We start from the raw sequence: 21,062 nt of genomic DNA, 5'->3' as shown, positions 1-21,062 counted from the left end.
TGTAGACAGAGATTTTTTGCTTCCGGAGCAACAAGACCGCAAGAGGCGGGACTGTGGAGCTCTATTCATATAGAACGACTTTGGGCAATTTGCTTTTGAGACATTTAAAGAGAAATAAGAGAAAACTCTCTCCAGTTTTGACAGTTGGTTTGTTTAAGTGCGTTAACGCGGCAACACAGCTCCCTCTGCTGCTGTTGTGTGAAGGCGACGACTGAGAATTTATTCAATTCAGACACAAAACAGGTAAGAAAATGTGATTCATTAGTTTCATGATGTTTTATCAGGTCGTTTAACACGTTTTTAAGGATTTGTTTTCATTATTGTCGGCCTTAATCATGATGAAGTTGAAGTTATAATCTCTGAGGAGCTAATGCTAATCGGCAGTTAGCTCGACAGAGAAACTTAAAGTGGGGGTATTAAGCAAAATCGACTTTTTCAAGCTTTACATCATGTTATTAAGTCATTCCCTCATTAAAACATGCCTGAAGTGTTGCCTTGGCACATTCACGTATTTTCGAGTAATCTGTAGAAACTCTGATGGCGGCCATTTTAGGGATAAAACGCCTGATTCCTTCAGGGAACGCCCTCGACCTCCAGGATACGCCTCCGACCTTTCGTCACCAGCCGAGTAACCAACCACTGCTCCTCAGCAGAACCCCCTCCCCGCAGTGTCTAGCCCTAAGATGTAAACAGAGTCTTCATGGAGGATTAGCTTCATGTGTTGTGAAACAGAGCCACAGCAGACTTTCACAAAGACACACATCAGTGTTTCTGTTACCGAAACACCCAGGATTCAAACCGGTGACAAGAACACTTATTTCAGTGTCTGGTTCTGCGCTGGGCCTTGATGATGCACAGAGCCTCCGGAGAAAGCTAATGCTAAGCTAAACCTCGAGTCATCACGTGAAAACGAGAGATATGCACAAATAAAGTCAATGAAACCACCACACACATAAAGAACCGTTTAACAATGATCACACACGGAGCCAGGCTTGTTGATTTGGAAGTTTATTGCTCACATTTCATCTACAATGGGTCATAGCCGAGTGGTTTTCTCCCGAGCTAACAAGCTAGCCGCGACAAGCTAACGGGAAAATTCACTGAATACAAGCAGCATATTATGCACTAAAAACGCCACTAAAACAGGCAACTGCTTGAAGCAGCCTTTATGATGACCACACACGGAGCCTGGCTTGTTGAGTTCGTAGTTTATTGCTCACATTTCATCTACAGTGAGTCGTAGCCGAGTGGTTTCTCCCGGAGCTAAGGCACTATTAGCCGCGACAAGCTAACAACCTTCACCTTCACAACATTCATTGAAAACAGGCAGCTTTTTCTGCACAAATAACGTCAATAAAGCAGCAACTACTCGAAGCAGCCTTTACGATGATCACACAATGAGCCTGGCTTTACACATTTGTGGTTTATTACAGACTTTTCATCAACAATGAGCTGTAGTCGATTATAACAAGCTAACGGGGTAACCTCGAAAAACCACTGTCCACCTGCACAGATAATGTCCGTCTTTTGAATGGTATGGGCTCCTGCAGATCCTGGTGTCGTCCATGGGGGTATAGTTACAGATCCATAGGGCATGGCAGTTGCAAAGAGAAGCCTCCAAACAGCAGTTATTTTTCAGGCAAGAGCCTCTTCCAAGCGTCCGGTGTGGAAGGTTCGTCTTTGAATCATATCCTGTGTGGCCATTGTTCACAAAGTGATAAACAGTAGCTCCTTTCCAACAATAAAAATTTAAATGCACCGATCGTAGTTTCAATACAGTTGAGAAAACGAGCGCAGTGTTGTTGTGATGCCACAGACAGCGTGTGGAGGGGGCGTGTCGGAAAGGGAGGTTCTTAAAGAGACAGGGGCCTATTTCAAGTCATTTGCTACTGCCATTTTGAAAGAGCAATTTTATACAAGGCGGTTATTCTAATTTACTGCATTGACAGACCAACAGAAGGTTTCGTCATCATTGTAGTGTGATATAGACTGGTGCTATGTGGCTGAAAAAAGCAGAATACTCCCTCTTTAACTGAAAATATGAGAAAGTCACATTTCTGTGGGCGCTTTATGGTCAGTCTACACAAATATATTTGGAAATGAAAGTGATGAATCTCCTCTTGTGTTTTGGGGACAGTTTAAATGTCAGCTTTAGCTCTATTTGACAGGAGAGTAACAGCCGCGGCTCATACATGTAAATGAGCAGCTGAAATCTCATAGTTTCCTCTGTCGTCTCTGTTTAGGGCCGTTTGTAAAAATGTTCAGAGCTTTTGTGAATGAGCGTCTGGCTGCGGCGGCTGGAGAGACACGTGCGCAGTTTGAAAGGACGAGAGCGGAGTGCGAGGAGGAACTACGTCGCTCCGAGGACGAGAACAAGAGGAAACAGCGGCTCCTGGAGCAGATACTGAGCCCGAGAGTCGTACTGGTCAGAGCGAGGGTCCAGACGCCCCCAACGAGGATTAAAGAGGAGCCAGAGGAGGAAGAGCTGCCAGTGTAGGCTCCAACACTTTCACACACGTCTAAGTCACAGTATTTTAAAGTTTATTTATATCTATACTAACTGAGGCCGGGCCTCACTAGTCTCCACATTTGATATTCAGAGAGTATGAGTTATTACAAAGAAATGTCCAGTATAGTCCCTATAACCCGTCACTCAGTATAGCTGTAGACCCGCAGTAAATAGACCAGTGGTTCCCAACCCATTCCAAAAACTATGGCCACTACAAATGTGTAAAATAATGAATGCTAAAAATAATTTCAAACAAACTGCAATTGGAGTGTTTGATGCACCCGTACTCCTTTCTTATAAACTACAACGACAATATGTTCAATAAACTCAGGGAATAGAATTCAAGAGACAGTGGAATATTCCTGGATAAATATTAGGGGTTCAGCTCTAACGGTTCGGTTCACGGTGCAGGACCCGCGGTTTGGAGCATCACGGTGCAAGTACAATCTAAAAAATAATAAGTTGTTTTTTATTAGACAGTATTTATATCCTTAGAATACAATTGGCAACGCTTTCAAAGCCGCTTTATAAAATGTAAAGAAATAATAGAAAAGAAATGGTACAGCAGCAAAGTTCAAAACAAAACAAAAACTCTACAGTGCAGTTTCAATTTCGCTTTCCGCACACGGAGGCTGAAGCTCTCGGAGCAGCGCGTTTCATTTGAAGCTCGTGTTTCTGCGTGTACTTTTTCCGGAGACAAAGCCTTGGAGACGGAATACGGCCAGGATTGGATCTTACGCATTTGTCTCCGCCTCTGACATTACGCAGCACTGGATCTATAATGAACCACAGCCTCGGTCACTGCAGGAGAAACTTAAACAAAGACACGCAGATGTGTTTTGGAGGATGTACCTGTACCTGTGCGGAGCGTCTGCAGCTGCAGTTTAGCGGTGAGTGACGATGACTCGGATCGCCCTGTTTGGATGAGCGCGCACATACACACGCACACGCACACGCACACGCACGGCAGTCAGATCTCGTGCACTCGCGTGGTTATGACGGCGGGTTGTCCTCGGGCAGCAGCACCGCGGTCCATATGGACCCCTGGCCAATGCCCGCGAGCGGAGGGACCGTCATGTGGGGGCCGCCCGCGGATTTTTGGGAAATAAACATGGCAAGTCTTATATAGCGCTTTTCCAGACGCTCAAAGTTGGTGTACAGTTTGATGCAGTATTCATTCACTCCATGATAAGCGAGGCAACCAGTCTGTGCACATCAGCCCCCACCACCAACCACGCACACACTCACTGCTGTCGCCAGGCTTCCTGGTGTTCCCAAACGGTCTCCCATCCCAGTCCTAACCAGGCCCTTCCCTGCTTAGCTTCAAAGTCGGTATGGGAAATAAACATGGCGGCGCCCATGGAGCTTATGGCGGCGCCCATTGAGTTTGCGGTTTCTATTATAGATCATGTTTCAGGTGTTTCCCAGAGTCCAGTGCTGTGAGCGTGAAGAGAGAAGAGCCCTCCCCGCTTCCACTGAGCCCGAGAGTCGTACTGGTCAGAGCGAGGGTCCAGACGCCCCCAACGAGGATTAAAGAGGAGCCAGAGGAGGAAGAGCTGCCAGTGTAGGCTCCAACACTTTCACACACGTCTAAGTCACAGTATTTTAAAGTTTATTTATATCTATATCATGTTTCAGGTGTTTCCTAGAGTCCAGTGCTGTGAGCGTGAAGAGAGAAGAGCCCTCCCCGCTTCCACAGAGACAAACTGAGCGCGGGAACATCAGCTCAGAGCCACATTTCCACTCAGAGACGGAGGGACACACCGAGCACTCGTCTGACTCTGACCACGATGACGACTGGGAACCTCCATTCAGCCGCTCAGACGCACAGATGGAGACAGAGGCTGAGGGAGAAAATCACCACCACCAGGTCCAGAGCAGAGACAGAAGCACCAAAGTCTCCGCCCAAAACAAGTCTGACCCAGAGACGAGCGCGACGGTCGACGACGGAGGAGAAGAGAAGAAGAAGCACCGCTGTCACGTTTGTCACAAGAGATTTAGTTTCAAATGTAGTTTAATAAAACACATTAGAGTGCACACAGGAGAGAAGCCTTACAGCTGTTTAACCTGTCAGAAAACATTTAACCAGAAGTCTACCCTAGTTAATCATAGAAGAACACACACAGGGGAGAAACCTTACAGCTGTGAGGTCTGTGAGATGAAATTTACACAGCTCTCTATCCTCACGAGGCATAGAAGAACACACACAGGGGAAAAACCACACGGCTGCACAATATGTCATAAAACCTTTACCAATAAGCGTAATCTAGAAACACACAGAAGAACACACACAGGGGAGAGGCCCTACAGTTGTTCCATTTGTGAGAAAAGATTTGCCAGAAAAGACTACCTCAAACAACACATGAAAACTCACTGAATCTGAAGCACAACACCGAACACTTTCATCAGCATGTCTATTTCTATAAATGTTTAATCCTCATTTGATCATATTTTACTGTTTAATGTTTTTCAGTTCTGATTTTAACCATTTTTCATTTTTGTTCAGATGTTTGTTTACATGTTCAGCTCAGTTTTGTTTCCATTGCCTTGTGAAGCAGTGATTTCTATTGTTTAAATCGACTTAACGCTGAAAATATGTTTTGAATTCTGCTTGTACAAACTTTCAAATTGCTTTTTTTCCTCTTAAAGACATTTGTCGCCTTAGAAATGACTGTAAATATGTTTAAATTATAATCTGAATATTCTGTTTACTGAAGCTCATTGTTCATCGTCTTGTTCCTTTTCCTTCTGTAAATAAAACACTGTAAAAACCTCATCTCTTTCGTCTGTTTTGTTTCACTGCAAAACTACATCACAAGAGCAGATACAGTTTCTAAATCATTCACCAAATAGAACCATGACACAGATGAATAATGTGGATTCCTTTTGTTTTGGCGGTGACAGAGCGAGTCGACACATCAGAACAAGATCAACTTTATTTGACGTTTTCCTTCGAGCTTCGACAAAGAAAAACACACATTTCAAATCCCTTCATTTCCCTCGATCGGATTGTGAAACAGAAACGATTCAGCGACGAAGACAAAGCTTCCGAGTGTCGAACGCAAACGGAGCTGACGAGTGTGCAGCGAAGAGGAGCGACTCTGAGCAAAGTCTGGATCAAACTCACTCTTTCTGATGTACAATATGTGCAAAAACAGTGGAAGAAGAGTCAGTTTCTTCATTTAAACGTTGGCCCTTTTGGTGCACTTGGTTTCCAGCCACGCACGGCCACAAATGACACTACACATAACAGTGAAAACACCGAAGCTGTGTTGTCGTCAGTGACAAGCCCGGTAAAGGTGAAGACAAATACTTAGAACGCAGTACTTAGAACACAGTTAAGACATGGACTGTAGGACCAAAGGAAAGGAAGATCACGCGCTGTCCGTTAGATGGAGGCAGCCAGCGTACAGGAGCGTCGTCAGAGCCTTAGGGCGACCAGGTGTAAGGCAAGAGACACTAAACCTCCATGTTTTTGGTTCCACCTCTCCTGTAACAGAGAAACGAAATGTTGAGAGCTTGAGAATATGTGGAACACTGAACAGAGACTTGAGACTGAAGCTGTTGAGACTCCTCAGGTGTGCAGTGCTGTGATAAAAGTCCCGCCTCTACCTCTGACATTTGCACTTCTACAGATAGCGTGTAAGAAGGCCTGTTCCGTTATTGTACCCAATGGCGCTGGCCGCTCTGCTTTATGACCACGACACTGGAGGCCGCCATTGCTGTAGTACCTCCATATCGCCACAAGGCCCCCATTGAAAAGCATTGGAGTGAACACTAGACTAGGCTCAATATTCCTCCTGTGATAACGCTGGGTTAGTCACAATTTAAGAAACCGGGCTGGTTTTCGTAAGAAGAATTTTAGAAATCTCGTACTTAATGAGGGTCGGACTGTTAGCATTGGAGCAGCGCGAGCTACACGTCACACAAGGGCGGAGTCTACGGTGAAGATCCCGCCCTTATGCCCTTTTTAGGAACATGCTTCGTCAGAGCTGGGGAGGCGGAGTCTGTAAATCCACCATGAATTCCCCCTCGACCGTGGTCATTATGGTAAACGGGGAGGAGTGAGCAGAAGACGTCCATTATTTTTTACAGTCTATGATTGTACCCCTTAGAGAGAGGTTAAAGGTCAATCTAACATATGAACAGTTGTTCATTTGGCGGGAGGATGTTGTGACTTATTTTCATTATTAGTTGTTTTACAAAATTGATTTACATGATTACAAGGTATTTCCAAATCTAAGGTATAGTAAAAAGGTCTTAAGTGCCAGATGGTTTTATTTTTAAGCAATGGAAGTGCTTTATTGTGAAGGGTAAAAAACAGGATATGTTCAGTTGCCTACGCCATCTTGAAAACAAAAAGAGTGAATCAGCAAAAGTTGTTGCCGCCGCTGTGTTTTGTTCAATAAAAACCTGAACAACAAAGTTCAGTGAAAACACCGAGCCTTCGTCAAGATTATAGAAGCTGTAACTACGTATCAGGGATTAAGTTTGAGTTTAATTGTTTTGTACAGCCCAATATCCCAACAGAAGTCGCCTCACAGGGCTGCAGGGTGATTAACACCCCGAGCAGTATCCAAAAAGGCCAACCCAGGAGAGGAACCTTCTGATTTTGCTAGTTCAAGTTCAAGTAAGAGGTCCCCTAGCTCTCTTAGTTTAATATTGTCTCTAGAGGTTGTTCTCGGAAAGTTCTCGATTTTCTTAAAGAGGGCGTGTTCGATTACCTCAGGTGCACCATAGGTTTCTTCTCGGCGCTGCCGCACCATTTTGAGAGCTGCAGTGATGCGGCTGATTTGGCCTGAACTGATTCTCTTTGCTTGTTCAGTGGACTTTGGTCTGAGCCATTTCAGGAGTAGATCTAGTTCTTCTTTGGGCGACAGGGATAAGCCTTTAGTGATGTCGTGGAACGAGGATTTCCAGCCACGATAGTTTTGTGGGTCGTCATCAAATGTCTGCATCGTGCCTGCCACAAGCTCACGTCTCATCAGACACTGAGCTGCATCATTCATGTCTGACGTCTGCTGAGCGTCGGGGTGAGATGGACTGAATGGCTGGTACTGATTGTTTACAGCTGGATATAAAGTGGGAGGATCGGGTGTTGATATGTAGTTGTAACTGTCTGGATTGTTGCTGCTGGGTTTTTAGATGAACATCAGAAGCATCAGGAAGGATTGGCTGAGGGTTGTCATTTATTATATCACCTTGGTAAAGGGGGTTGTGCTTGAGATTGGAGGTTGTGTCAACATTTGGATGTCTGGCAGGAAAACGTGACTGTCAATGTAGCGTTGAACTTGTTGTTTGGGGTCCACAAAGGTGTGGGATGGATGCTCTTGAGGGAGTGGTTGGAGTTCTTCATACTGAAGGGCTGCCTCTAGAATGTCTGCTTCTACTGCTGCAGCTGCTGCTTCTTTCTTTACCTTCAGTTTGTGTAGTTGAGCTTGGATTTGAGCCTGTTGCTTCATAGCTTCAGCTTCTTCTTCTGCATAGGCCAACTGCGCTTGTGCAGCCCCAGCTTTGGCTCGCGCTTTGAGAGCTGCAACGCTGATGACTGAGAAGACTTCCAGGATCCGGAGCAACCAGATTTTGACATGATGACTGGATGACTGTAGATTACAGCTTCTGGTGCCGCCTGCTGATAATAAGGCTCTTTACTGTTCTGTCCTCACGAGATGTAGAGTGTTTTCTCGATATGACAGACGGCGAACAGATGATTTTCTTTGTAATTCTCATTTTAAAGCTGTAACAAACACACAAAAACACAGCAATTAGAAATGTGTCCTTACAACATCTGCTTGTGCCTGAGCTAACAACAGTTACAACACAACAAAGTCTGCTAGCATGCTAACGTTTTTTACAGTATGAAAACTAATATTTAAACATGTTTACTTAAAATGAACGAATCAGAGCAGCTCACTCATCAACACAATGTATATCCACATAAAACAATGAAAACTTACAGCCTTATGTGGCCAAACGACGGTAAGAGGCGCCATGACATTTACAGCTCAACGTCCTCATCAGCAGAACCGCAGAAATAACACGCGCCACAAGAGGGCGCTATAAGCCAATGTAAAAAACACACTTATTCAAACGTGAAACACAAACTAACCATCACACCATTCATGTGATGTAGAATCCATGTGAAATATAACGTATCTGACTCGTATTTATCTATAAATATTCCACTGTCTCTGAGTTTGGTCTTTATCACAGAGATACTTTATTCCCGGAGTTTGTTGAACTTTTAGCAGATGTAGTCGCTCAATCTGCTGGTGTTCGGACACCGGGCTCTGACCGACTTTCGTCTCTGAGCTGACGCTGGAGTGACTTTTTTTCTTTCTTCCTTTTTTTGTGATGATAGTTTTAATTTTAATTTCAATTTCAAATAAAACGCCTGTAAAAGTGTCAAAACAGTCGTTCTATTTCATAAAATAAACGTTTGTAACAAAAAATAAATTCAGATAAAAAAAAAACGTATCCGCAGCCGCAGCGCGCGTGACGTCACGCTCCCTCTGCTGCCGTTGTGTGAAAACGACGACTGAGATTTCATTCAATTCAGACACAAAACAGGTAAGAAAATGTGATTCATTAGTTTCATAATGTTTTATCAGGTCGTTTAACACGTTTTTAAGGATTTGTTTTCATTATTGTCGGCCTTAATCCTGATGAAGTTGAAGTTAAAATCTCTGAGGAGCTAATGCTAATCGGCAGTTAGCTCGACAGAGAAACTTAACTGAAAATATGTGAAAGTCACATTTCTGTGGGCGCTTTATGGTCAGTCTACACAAATATATTTGAAAATGACAGTTATGAATCTCCTCTTGTGTTTTGGGGACAGTTTAACCTATTTTGATGTCCTCTGGCCTGGCTAAATTAAACAGTCACCTCTTCATATTAAAATTACTGTTAAAACAACAAACTTTGTCCAAATTGCTGATGTGAACCATCATAGGAATCAGGACAATAAGTAGTTTTTCTTTTTCTTTGTACATTTAGAAGGACATTGTGACATAAACATGTAAAAAGGTTCTGCAGTTGAACAATGTATTAAAAATGTAGTTTTTTATATAGAGAAAATTACACATAAACTGAAATATCTTTCCTGAAAATATACTTCATAGCACACACTCCAAACTGAGTACAGTTGTGACCTTACTGGTGCTCAGCACGTGTGCAACATCTCAGAAGTCTAGGTCCAAGTATGTTGGATTTGTAAACTTTTCAATGTTTTGGTGCTATATCTCATTAGCATCGTGCACAAACCCCTCCAAAGTGACAAATGTTATAAAAACAAAAATATTTTCACAAATTTGTCAAACAAAGTCCAGCAGCAACAACAAACCTCCCAGAAATGGACTAAATCAAAGCAAAATGAAGTGGGTCATTTCTTTTCCATATTTATCTCAGTGCACAAAGGTGCGTCAGTCACACCTTCCCCCGAAACAAAATGGCCGCCTTGTTTACTCAGAAAACAGCTTTTACACGTCTTCCTTCACTGTGGATCTGGACTATGGCAGATTGTTGGACAGAGACAATGAACCTCTACTCAGATGCACCACTGTCACCTGTGAAATCAATGGCCCTGTGGACATTTTAGACGAGTTTGTACCTAAATGCTAATGTGGCTAACGTGTGGCTAACGTGTGGCTAACATGTGGCTAACATGTGGCTAACATGCGGCTAACATGCGGCTAACGTGTGGCTAACGTGTGGCTAACATGTGGCTAACATGTGGCTAACGTGTGGCTAACGTGTGGCTAACGTGTGGCTAACATGTGGCTAACATGCGGCTAACGTGTGGCTAACGTGTGGCTAACATGCGGCTAACGTGTGGCTAACGTGTGGCTAACATGTGGCTAACGTGTGGCTAACATGCGGCTAACGTGTGGCTAACATGCGGCTAACGTGTGGCTAACGTGTGGCTAACATGTGGCTAACGTGTGGCTAACATGTGGCTAACATGTGGCTAACATGTGGCTAACATGTGGCTAACATGCGGCTAACGTGTGGCTAACATGCGGCTAACATGCGGCTAACGTGTGGCTAACGTGTGGCTAACATGTGGCTAACGTGTGGCTAACATGTGGCTAACATGTGGCTAACATGTGGCTAACATGCGGCTAACATGCGGCTAACGTGTGGCTAACGTGTGGCTAACGTGTGGCTAACATGTGGCTAACGTGTGGCTAACGTGTGGCTAACGTGTGGCTAACATGTGGCTAACGTGTGGCTAACGTGTGGCTAACATGTGGCTAACATGTGGCTAACATGCGGCTAACGTGTGGCTAACGTGTGGCTAACATGCGGCTAACGTGTGGCTAACATGCGGCTAACATGCGGCTAACATGCGGCTAACGTGTGGCTAACGTGTGGCTAACATGTGGCTAACGTGTGGCTAACATGTGGCTAACGTGCGGCTAACGTGTGGCTAACATGCGGCTAACATGCGGCTAACATGCGGCTAACGTGTGGCTAACGTGTGGCTAACATGTGGCTAACATGTGCTTCTGGCCTGCACTGAGCACTGCCAGCACAAATATCAATGGATTTCTTTGGGAAACGGCTCATTTTGAAGAGAATAGTCATGAGGATTAAAATAATGAGCCAAATTTTCCAGAAAGAGTATTTTGTTGAATTATATTTTACTTGAGTATTTTGGACCAAAAAATCCAGTCAACCTATGATTGGACCACAAATAATTTAATATGGATAAGAAATGCTTAATTGTAATGCTCGATTTTCATTATTTTTTTTTTATTTTTTTTCTGTCCTTAATTAATGTTTTGATTTGTGATGGTGTTCCATGACTGGAATAGATGTTTTGGTGAGAAGTGTCTGTTTAAAAATCTGTGCCACACGTCTATATTAGTTGAAATATAATTTGCCTGAATACTGTATGAAAGTAAATGGAACTGGAGTCAGTCCCTGATCAGGGACGGCCGTCCTGAACAGGTTAAATGTCAGCTTTAGCTCTATTTGACAGGAGAGCAACAGCCGCGGCTCATACATGTAAATGAGCAGCTGAAATCTCATAGTTTTCTCTGTCGTCTCTGTTTAGGGCCGTTTGTAAAAATGTTCAGAGCTTTTGTGAATGAGCGTCTGGCTGCGGCGGCTGGAGAGATGCGTGCGCAGTTTGAAAGGACGAGAGCGGAGTGCGAGGAGGAACTACGTCGCTCCGAGGACGAGAACAAGAGGAAACAGCGGCTCCTGGAGCAGATACTGAGCCCGAGAGTCGTACTGGTCAGAGCGAGGGTCCAGACGCCCCCAACGAGGATTAAAGAGGAGCCAGAGGAGGAAGAGCTGCCAGTGTAGGCTCCAACACTTTCACACCCGTCTAAGTCACAGTATTTTAAAGTTGATTTATATATATATCATGTTTCAGGTGTTTCCCAGAGTCCAGTGCTGTGAGCGTGAAGAGAGAAGAGCCCTCCCCGCTTCCACAGAGACAAACTGAGCGCGGGAACATCAGCTCAGAGCCACATTTCCACTCAGAGACGGAGGGACACACCGAGCACTCGTCTGACTCTGACCACGATGACGACTGGGAACCTCCATTCAGCCGCTCAGACGCACAGATGGAGACAGAGGCTGATGGAGAAAATCACCACCACCAGGTCCAGAGCAGAGACAGAAGCACCAAAGTCTCCGCCCAAAACAAGTCTGACCCAGAGACGAGCGCGACGGTCGACGACGGAGGAGAAGAGAAGAAGAAGCACCGCTGTCACGTTTGTCACAAGAGATTTAGTTTCAAATCTCATTTAATAACACACATTAGAGTGCACACAGGAGAGAAGCCTTTTAGTTGTTTAACCTGTGAGAAAACATTTAACCAGAAGTCTACCCTAGTTAATCATAGAAGAACACACACAGGGGAAAAACCACACGGCTGCACAATCTGTAATAAAACCTTTACCAATAAGCGTAATCTAGATTCACACAGAAGAAAACACACAGGGGAGAGGCCCTACAGTTGTTCTGTTTGTGAGAAAAGATTTGCCAGAAAAGACTCACTCACAAGACACATGAAAACTCATTGAATCTGAAGCACAACATCGAACACTTTCATCAGCATGTCTATTTCTATAAATGTTTAATCCTCATTTGATCAGATTTTACTGTTTAAAGTTCTTCAGTTCTGACTTTTATCGTTATTCAGTTTTGTTCAGATGTTTGTTTACATGCTCAGCTCAGTTTTGTTTCCATTGCCTTATGAAGCAGTGATTTCTATTGTTTAAATCGACTTAACGCTGAAAATCTGTTTTAAATTCTGCTTGTACAAACTTTCAAATTGCTTTTTTTCCTCTTAAAGACATTTGTCGCTTTAGAAATGACTGTAAATATGTTTAAATTATAATCTGAATATTCTGTTTACTGAAGCTCTTTGTTCATCGTCTTGTTCCTTTTCCTTTTGTAAATAAAACACTGTAAAAACCTCGTCTCTTTCGTCTGTTTTGTTTCACTGCAAAACTACATCACAAGAGCAGATACAGTTTCTAAATCATTCACCAAATAGAACCATGACACAGATGAATAATGTGGATTCCTTTTGTTTTGGCGGTGACAGAGCGAGTCGACACATCAGAACAAGATCAACTTTATTTGACGTTTTCCTTCGAGCTTCGACAAAGAAAAACACACATTTCAAATCCCTTCATTTCCCTCGATCCACTTTGCGAAACAGAAACAGTGACGAAGAAAAGCTTCCGAGTGTCGAACGCAAACGGAGCTGACGAGTGTGCAGCGAAGAGGAGCGACTCTGAGCAAAGTCTGGATCAAACTCACTCTTTCTGATGTACAATATGTGCAAAAACAGTGGAAGAAGAGTCAGTTTCTTCATTTAACCTCTGATCACCCGCCTGAACCCAATGCATTCTGTCCTCTTTGGCTGTTATATAGGCCTGTGTAACACTTCATTTGAAAGCTAAGACCCACAAAACTGATCTTTTTCCTCGTGTTGTTGCTGTGTTGTCCATCCATTTTCTTCCGCTTTATCCGGGGCCGGGTCGCGGGGGCAGCAGTCTCAGCAGAAATGCCCAGACTTCCCGATCCACACACACCTCCTCCAGCTGTTCTGGGGGGACCCCGAGGCGACACCAGGCCAGCTCGGAGACATAGTCCCACCACCGTGTCCTGGGTCTTCCACGAGGCCTTGTCCCACTAGGACATGCCTGGAACACCTCCCGCGGGAGGCGACCAGGAGGCATCCGAAACAGATGCCCGAGCCACCTCAGCTGCTCCTTTCGACGTGAAGGAGCAGCGACTCTACTCCGAGCTCCTCCCGGGTAACTGAGCTCCTCACCTGATCTTTTTTTTTAAGGGTGCGCCCAGCCACCCTGCGAAGGAAACTCATTTCAGCCGCTTGTATTCGCGATCTTGTCTTTCGGTCATGACCCAAATCTCATGACCATAGGTGAGGGCGGGAACGTAGATCGATCGGTAAATCGAGAGCTTTGCCCCGACTCAGCTCCCTCTTCACCACGACAGACCGATACAGCGACCGCATCACTGCTGACGCCGCACCGATCCGTCTGTCAATCTCACGCTCCATCCGTCCCCCACTCGTGAACAAGACCCCGAGATACTTGAACTCCTCCACTTGAGGTAAGGACTCCCCACCGACCTGTAGAGGGGAAGCACCTTTTTCCGGTGGAGAACCATGGCCTCGGATTTGGAGGTGCTGATCCTCATCCCGGCCGCTACACACTCGGCTGCAAACCGCCCCAGTGCGTGCTGAAGGTCCTGGTTCGTTGAAGCCATAAGAACAACATCATCCGCAAACAGCAGAGATGAGACTCTGAGGCTCCCAAACCGGACGCCCTCCGGCCCCTCCGGCCCCTCCGGCCCCTGGCTGCGCCTAGAAATTCTGTCCATAAAAGTAATGAACAGAACCGGTGACAAAGGGCAGCCCTGGCGGAGACCAACACGCACCGGGAACAGGTCTGACTTACTGCCGGCGATGCGAACCAAGCTCCTGCTGCGTCATACAGGGAACGGACAGCCCTTAGCAGAGGGCCCCGGACCCCATACTCCCGGAGCACCCCCCACAGGGCACCACGAGGGCCCCGGACCCCATACTCCCGGAGCACCCCCCACAGGGCACCACGAGGGCCCCGGACCCCATACTCCCGGAGCACCCCCCACAGGGCACCACGAGGGACACGGTTGAACGCTTTCTCCAGATCCACAAAACACATGTGGACTGGTTGGGCGAACTCCCACGAACCCTCGAGCACCCGACGGAGGGTATAGAGTTGGTCCAGTGTGCCACGACCAGGACGAAAACCGCATTGTTCCTCCTGGATCCGAGGTTCAACTATCGGCCGGATCCTCCTCTCCAGCACCCCGGAGTAGACCTTACCGGGGAGGCTGAGGAGGGTGATTCCCCTGTAATTGGAACACACCCTCCGATCCCCCTTCTTAAAGAGAGGGACCACCACCCCGGTCTGCCAATCCAGGGGCACTGTCCCCGACCGCCACGCGATGTTGCAGAGACGTGTCAGCCAAGACAGTCCTACAACATCCAGAGACTTAAGGTACTCAGGGCGAATCTCATCCACCCCCGGAGCCACCGAGGAGCTTTCTCACCACCTCGGTGACTTCAGCCCCGGTGATGGGCGAGCCCACCTCCGAGTCCTCAGCCTCTGCTTCCTCATTGGAAGACGTGACGACGGGATTGAGGAGGTCCTCGAAGTACTCCTTCCACCGCCCGACGACATCCCCAGTCGAGGTCAGCAGCCCCCCACCCGCACTGTAAACAGTGTGGGTGAAGCACTGCTTCCCCCTCCTGAGGCGCCGGACGGTTTGCCAGAATCTCTTCGAGGCCGACCGATAGTCTTCCTCCATGGCCTCCCCGAACTCCTCCCAGACCCGAGTTTTAGCCTCCGCGACCGCACGAGCTGCAGCACGCTTGGCCTGCCGGTACCTCTCAGCTGCCTCAGGAGTCCCACAAGTCAACAAGGCCAGGTAGGACTCCTTCTTCAGCTTGACGGCATCCCTTACTTCCAGGCGCCACCACCGGGTTCGGGGATTGCCGCCGCGACAGGCACCAGAGACCTTACGGCCACAACTACGAGCAGCCGCATCGACAATGGAGGAGGAGAACAGGGTCCACTCGGACTCCATGTAACTCCGGTGTCCATGTCCGGGGCCCATTTGACTTAAATCCGGCCTTGGTGACGTAACCCTGTGATAAACGCGGGGCCCCTGTACACTGATATAAATGTGGGCTATTTTGGAATTATATTGAAAATGATAATAAGAACTAAAAAGTAACACTTTAATAAGTCAGTTGTAAATATTTCATGATCCAAAACATCGTCTCAGTTTAAGCTGTTTTTCAGTTTATGCAACACAAAGTTATTAAAGGGAAAAAAATAAAATGGAAATATAGATTTTTTTAAACCGTTCAGCCTAAACTTAAACATCTCATTAGAGGAAGACGCGCTTTGATCTAGAAACCACAGGAGGGCGATATTTAGCCCAAAGATAAACGTCCAGATTGTGGTTTTGAAGCTTTTATGGATAAACAAGGCATTTTACAAACAGTTTTTGGGTCATTTCTGATTAAAGAGGACGTTCTCTGTCATTATAGACCAATATTCAGGCTCTGGAAATATTCACAGATCGAGCCAAATGAATCGTGTGTCGATGTAACATTCAGAAAAGTTTACATTCAACCGAAAGGGAAAACTAAACAAGTCACAATGAGATGTTTGAGGAAGAAGTTCGGGATAAAAAACCTTCATTTCTGGAGTAAACAAAGAGCGTCCAGAAAGTGTCCAGTGATTCAGACAAACGTTAACTGTGCGGAAACAGAAGAATCAAAGTGATGAAAACACAAACAAAGCAAAGTGACAGAAACAGTTTGGCTGCAGACTCCACCGGTCACGATCAGAACCAGAGCAGAGTTTCAATGTAGGATTTGATTTGTGACGAAAAGTCTTCTTTCCTCTCGACTTTGGTTCAGTGCGAGCTGGAAATGAGTTTGTTCTCTCCTGCAAACTCACATGTCAGGCTTCATCAGACTAAACCAGGTCTAAACCAGGTCTAAACCAGGACGAATCTGGGTCTAAACCAGGTCTAAACCAGGACGAATCTGGGTCTAAACCAGGTCTAAACCAGGACTAAACCAGGTCTAAACCAGGACTAAACCAGGTCTAAACCAGGTCTAAACCAGGTCTAAACCAGGTTTAAACCAGGACGAATCTGGGTCTAAACCAGGTCTAAACCAGGACTAAACCAGGTCTAAACCAGGTCTAAACCAGGTCTAAACCAGGTTTAAACCAGGACGAATCTGGGTCTAAACCAGGTCTAAACCAGGTCTAAACCAGGACGAATCTGGGTCTAAACCAGGTCTAAACTAGGTCTAAACCAGGACGAATCTGGGTCTAAACCAGGTCTAAACCAGGACGAATCTAGGTTCTAAACTGGGTCTAAACCAGGTCTAAACCAGGACTAAACCAGGTCTAAAGCAGGACGAATCTGGGTCTAAACCAGGACTAAACTAGGTCTAAACCAGGACTAAACCAGGACGAATCTGGGTCTAAACTGGGTCTAAACCAGGTTTAAACCTGGACGAATCTGGGTCCAAACCAGGTCTAAACCAGGACTAAACCGACTTTAACCCAGCGCCTTTCCTACACTTCAGCTTTACCCAAATCTAAAAGCTTCTGGACTGGAGCTCACAGCCTGTACATGTGTTTCCACTGACATAGTTCCGGCGGCCATTTTGAATACTGAAGTAGAATTACGCAGTACTACAACATGCAACAACATCTCTGCTTTGACAGCGGCATTTTTATGAACTCGTGATCATTGCTGAAGAAGAAAACAGTAAAAAACACGTGGAATTCTTTCCTTTATAAATGTGAGCTGCCCCCTAGTGGCTGGAGTGAGCAAACTGGTTCTTGCTTTAAAAATCCATAACTCCGCACAGGATTGGGCTCGAGACTTAGGGACGCTCCTCAAACGGCCACATTAACCTCTTACCACCCGCCTGAACCATTCTCTCCTCTTTTGTCTGTGTAACGCCTCATTTGAAAGCTAAGACCCACAAAACTGATCTTTTTCCTCGCGTTGTTGCTGTGTTGTGTCACCTTTTGTATGTTTTTTTTCTTTTTTTTCATTTTTGTCACATTTTTATTGAATTTTTGTCACATTTTTTGTTGAATTTTTGTCACATTTTTTGTTGAAATTTTGTCACATTTTTGTAGAATTTTTGCCATATTTTTGTTGAATTTTTGTCACTTTTCTGTTGAATTTTTGTCACTTTTTTGTTAAATTTTTGTCAAATTTTTGTCACATTTTCGTCACACTATTGTTGTGTTTACATCCTTGTTTTCTTCTTATTTTTTGTGAAGAAGCTTTTTGATTTGGGTAAAGCCAAACTGGAGAAAATGGGATCCGTTCAGGTGGGAGTTAAGAGGTTAAATCATCTCCTTGACCTTGACACATGTGAACTACAGTCACAGCTCTGACCTCTGACCTCTGTCACATGTTGTATCCAAGGCCAGATGTTTGTGGTTCTTTCTCTTGGAGAGGTCAGAGCTGAGCTGTTGAAGCTAAATGCTAACCAGTAGCATGCTAACGTCTCAAACACTGACTCACTGGTTTCTTCATGTAAACGTGCGTCTCTGGGGCCGAGTTTTTACTGTTTTCTTCTTGAGCAAAGATCACGAGTTCATAAAAATGACACGGTCAAAGTGGAGATATTGTTGCATGTGGTAGTACTGCATAATTCTACTTCGGGATTCAAAATGGCCGCCATAACAACAAAAGTCACTTGCCTGAAAAAAAAAACAAAAAAACGACTGAAAAACAGAATAAAAAAAATTAAAAAAAAAAAATAATAATTAAAAAAAAATTTTTTTAAAAATAGGAGAGAAAAAAAATCATTAATTAAAAAAAAAAAAAACAGAAAAAAAAGAAGGAAAGAAAAAATAAAAACAAAGAAAAAAATAATATAAATAAATAAATAAATAAAAAACTAATAAAAATTAAAACAAAAGGAAAAAATAACTTGACTGAAAGGCATGTATAGGCAAGAGTAACTCCTCATTTGAAAGCTAAGACAAAACTCAACTTTTTTGTCTCATACCTCAAGAGTTTTTGCCTTATTTTCTTCCTCTTTTGTCGCTCTTTTGCCACTTCTTTGCTCTGAGATTTGAGTAAAGCCAAACTGGAGTAAATGTGCTCGGTTCATGTCAAGAGGTTCAGTATAAAAACATAACATGAAGTCCCTAAAATGAACATTGAATGGAATCTACAGCCAGACTGCTCGGCCTCCACACTCACTCACTCACACTAAAGCCAGTGATAAAACGTCTCCTTCCTCTCGCTCTTCGTGCACGCTTTTGCGCTTCTTCACAGTTTGTTCCTCCCCTGGCAGTGATCGGTGACGTCCAGTGATTCCTCCGTGGACAAGTGGTCACATTCGTAAAGTGATTTCATCTTTAAATAATCTGGGGGATTGTCTGGATTGTGGCTCAGTGAGGAGCAGGTGGTTTCCATGCAGAGTCGAGCTACGATCACGACTTTTCCCGCCGCCTTAGCTTTAGCTTTAGCCTTAGCTTTAGCGTCGGTCGCGCAGAATCGTCTTTTCTCGGTGTAAACGTACGGAGAGACAGTGATTCCAGCATGTGTGTTTGTCCAGTTAAAATGAGGTCTTTCTCGAGGGCAGCCGCCGCCCTCCGCTCTCTCGCTATAGCAGCTCGTCGCGCTGTTTCTTGGACCGGACGGGGCCCTGGCCGTTCCGCAGGGAGCCGTTCTGGGGCCGCAGCAGTTTCCCGCGCTCCTGCTCCCCGTTGGTCCAGGGGTCGGGGCCGTCGTCGCTGTCCAAGTCCGAGTCCGAGCGCATCAGGGCGGACGAGGTCGGGGCCGGGACTCCCTTCAGTCGACCTGCGGGAGGAAGAGACGTTTAGAAGCAGGCGCAGAAGGTCTTCGGAGTGACCTCTCTCCTCGTTACCTGCTCTGGGAGGATGCAGCTCCAGACAGTCCTGCTCCTCCTCCTCCAAGATCTTGTATCGACTTTTGCTCCTGCGCACTTTGCTCTTCCTCCTGTGAAAGAGAAACCGAAAGGGTCGGTCAGGGTTCGGCCGGTTTAGTCTCAACATAAACTCTCATTAAACCCATCCCTCACTTGTTACAGCAGCAGACCATTCCCCAGATCAGAGTCCCCACGGCCACGAGGATCATGAAGGAGGCGATGGTGACGTACAGCACGCTCCACTCTGAAACACACCGGGATTAAAGTCAACCAACAGAACGGCCGGTCCACTGTCTGTACTGACGGCCGCCTGGTGTCTCCACAAGGACAAGCCAGATGTCTGAGAGAAGGTTTATTGAACATCCAAGGTGTGTGACCTATGTGAGTCACGCTGCCTTCTCACCAGCGCCTTTAACCTCTGACCACCCGACAAAACCAAATGCATTCTCTCCGCTTTGCCATTGTCGTCACTTTTTATTTCCCTTATGTGTTTTTGTCACTTTTTTTAATGGCATGTTTGTTACCGTTTAGATGCATTTTTGCTATTTTTTTGCTGGATTTTCTCACTTTTTTGTTGGATTATTGTCACTTTTTTGTCACATTTTTTTCAGCTCTTTTGAAATTTTTTCTGCTGGATTTTAGTCATTTTTTTCCCTGGATTTTTGTCACTTTTTAGCTGGATTTTTGTCACTTTTTTGCTGGATTTTTGTCACTTTTTTGCTGGATTTTTGTCACTTTTTTGCTGGATTTTTGTCACTTTTTTGCTGGATTTTTGTCGTTTTTTTTCCTGGATTTTTGTCGTTTTTTTTCCTGGATTTTTGTCACTTTTTAGTTGAATTTTTGTCACTTTTTTGTTGGATTATTGTCACTTTTTTGTCACATTTTTTTCGGCTCTTTTGTCACTTTTTCTGCTGGATTTTTGTCATTTTTTTGCTGGATTTTTGTCACTTTTTTTTGCTGGATTTTTGTCTTTTTTCTGCTGGATTTTTGTCACTTTTTAGTTGGATTTTTGTCACTTTTTAGTTGAATTTTTGTCACATTTTTGTTGAATTTTTGTCACATTTTTGTTGAATTTTTGCCACATTTTTGTTGAATTTTTGCCACATTTTTGTTGATTTTTTGTTGAATTTTTGTTGAATTTTTGTAGAATTTTTGTTGAATTTTTGTTGAATTTTTGTTGAATTTTTGTCACATTTTTGTTGAATTTTTGTCACATTTTTGTCACATATTTGTTGAGTTTATGTTACATTTTTGACAGTGATGCTGGGCCTTTTGTTGTTAAAGATAAACCTGTTTTCTCTCTCGTACCGCAGTTGCTCTCCTGGTCTCCAAACTGCGCCCGGATGAAGTTCTCCATCCAGAACGGCTGACACACGCAGCTGCGCGTGAACGAGTCGCAGTCTCCGTGACCCGAGCAGTTCAGCTGACAGACTACAGGGGGCGACACAGAGGAACGTTTAAATCAGCAGAAGAACTGGTGGTGGAATCCGCAGACACTCACTGACGGTGTCCACGCGCCGGGCTTTGAAGATGAGGAATTCGTTCTTTTGCTTCCGGAGTTTGTTTCTG

The 21,062-nt window shown here is 44.9% G+C and overlaps 2 protein-coding genes across 2 annotated transcripts in view; both read right to left on the bottom strand.

Moving 5' to 3' along the window:
- The window catches only part of psmb2 (proteasome 20S subunit beta 2), a 221,323-nt gene that overhangs the window by 56,682 nt on the left and 143,579 nt on the right, over positions 1 to 21,062 (bottom strand). The gene's annotated exons all lie outside the window — the stretch shown is intronic.
- kiaa0319l (KIAA0319-like) overlaps positions 18,936 to 21,062 on the bottom strand; it is a 51,074-nt gene continuing 48,947 nt past the window's right edge. The window contains 5 exon segments of the mRNA XM_079570438.1: positions 18,936 to 19,405; positions 19,473 to 19,564; positions 19,647 to 19,737; positions 20,802 to 20,924; positions 20,995 to 21,062. The exon segment at positions 20,995 to 21,062 is cut by the window's right edge and continues 75 nt beyond it. Coding sequence (XP_079426564.1) covers positions 19,209 to 19,405; positions 19,473 to 19,564; positions 19,647 to 19,737; positions 20,802 to 20,924; positions 20,995 to 21,062 — 571 coding nt within the window. The 3' untranslated portion in view covers positions 18,936 to 19,208.

The sequence above is a fragment of the Gobius niger genome, assembly GCF_951799975.1.
Source record: "Gobius niger genome assembly, chromosome: 14".
Taxonomy (NCBI): domain Eukaryota; kingdom Metazoa; phylum Chordata; class Actinopteri; order Gobiiformes; family Gobiidae; genus Gobius; species Gobius niger.
The sequence above is the reverse complement of the archived record's forward strand: the minus strand, read 5'-3'. Positions and strand labels throughout refer to the sequence as shown.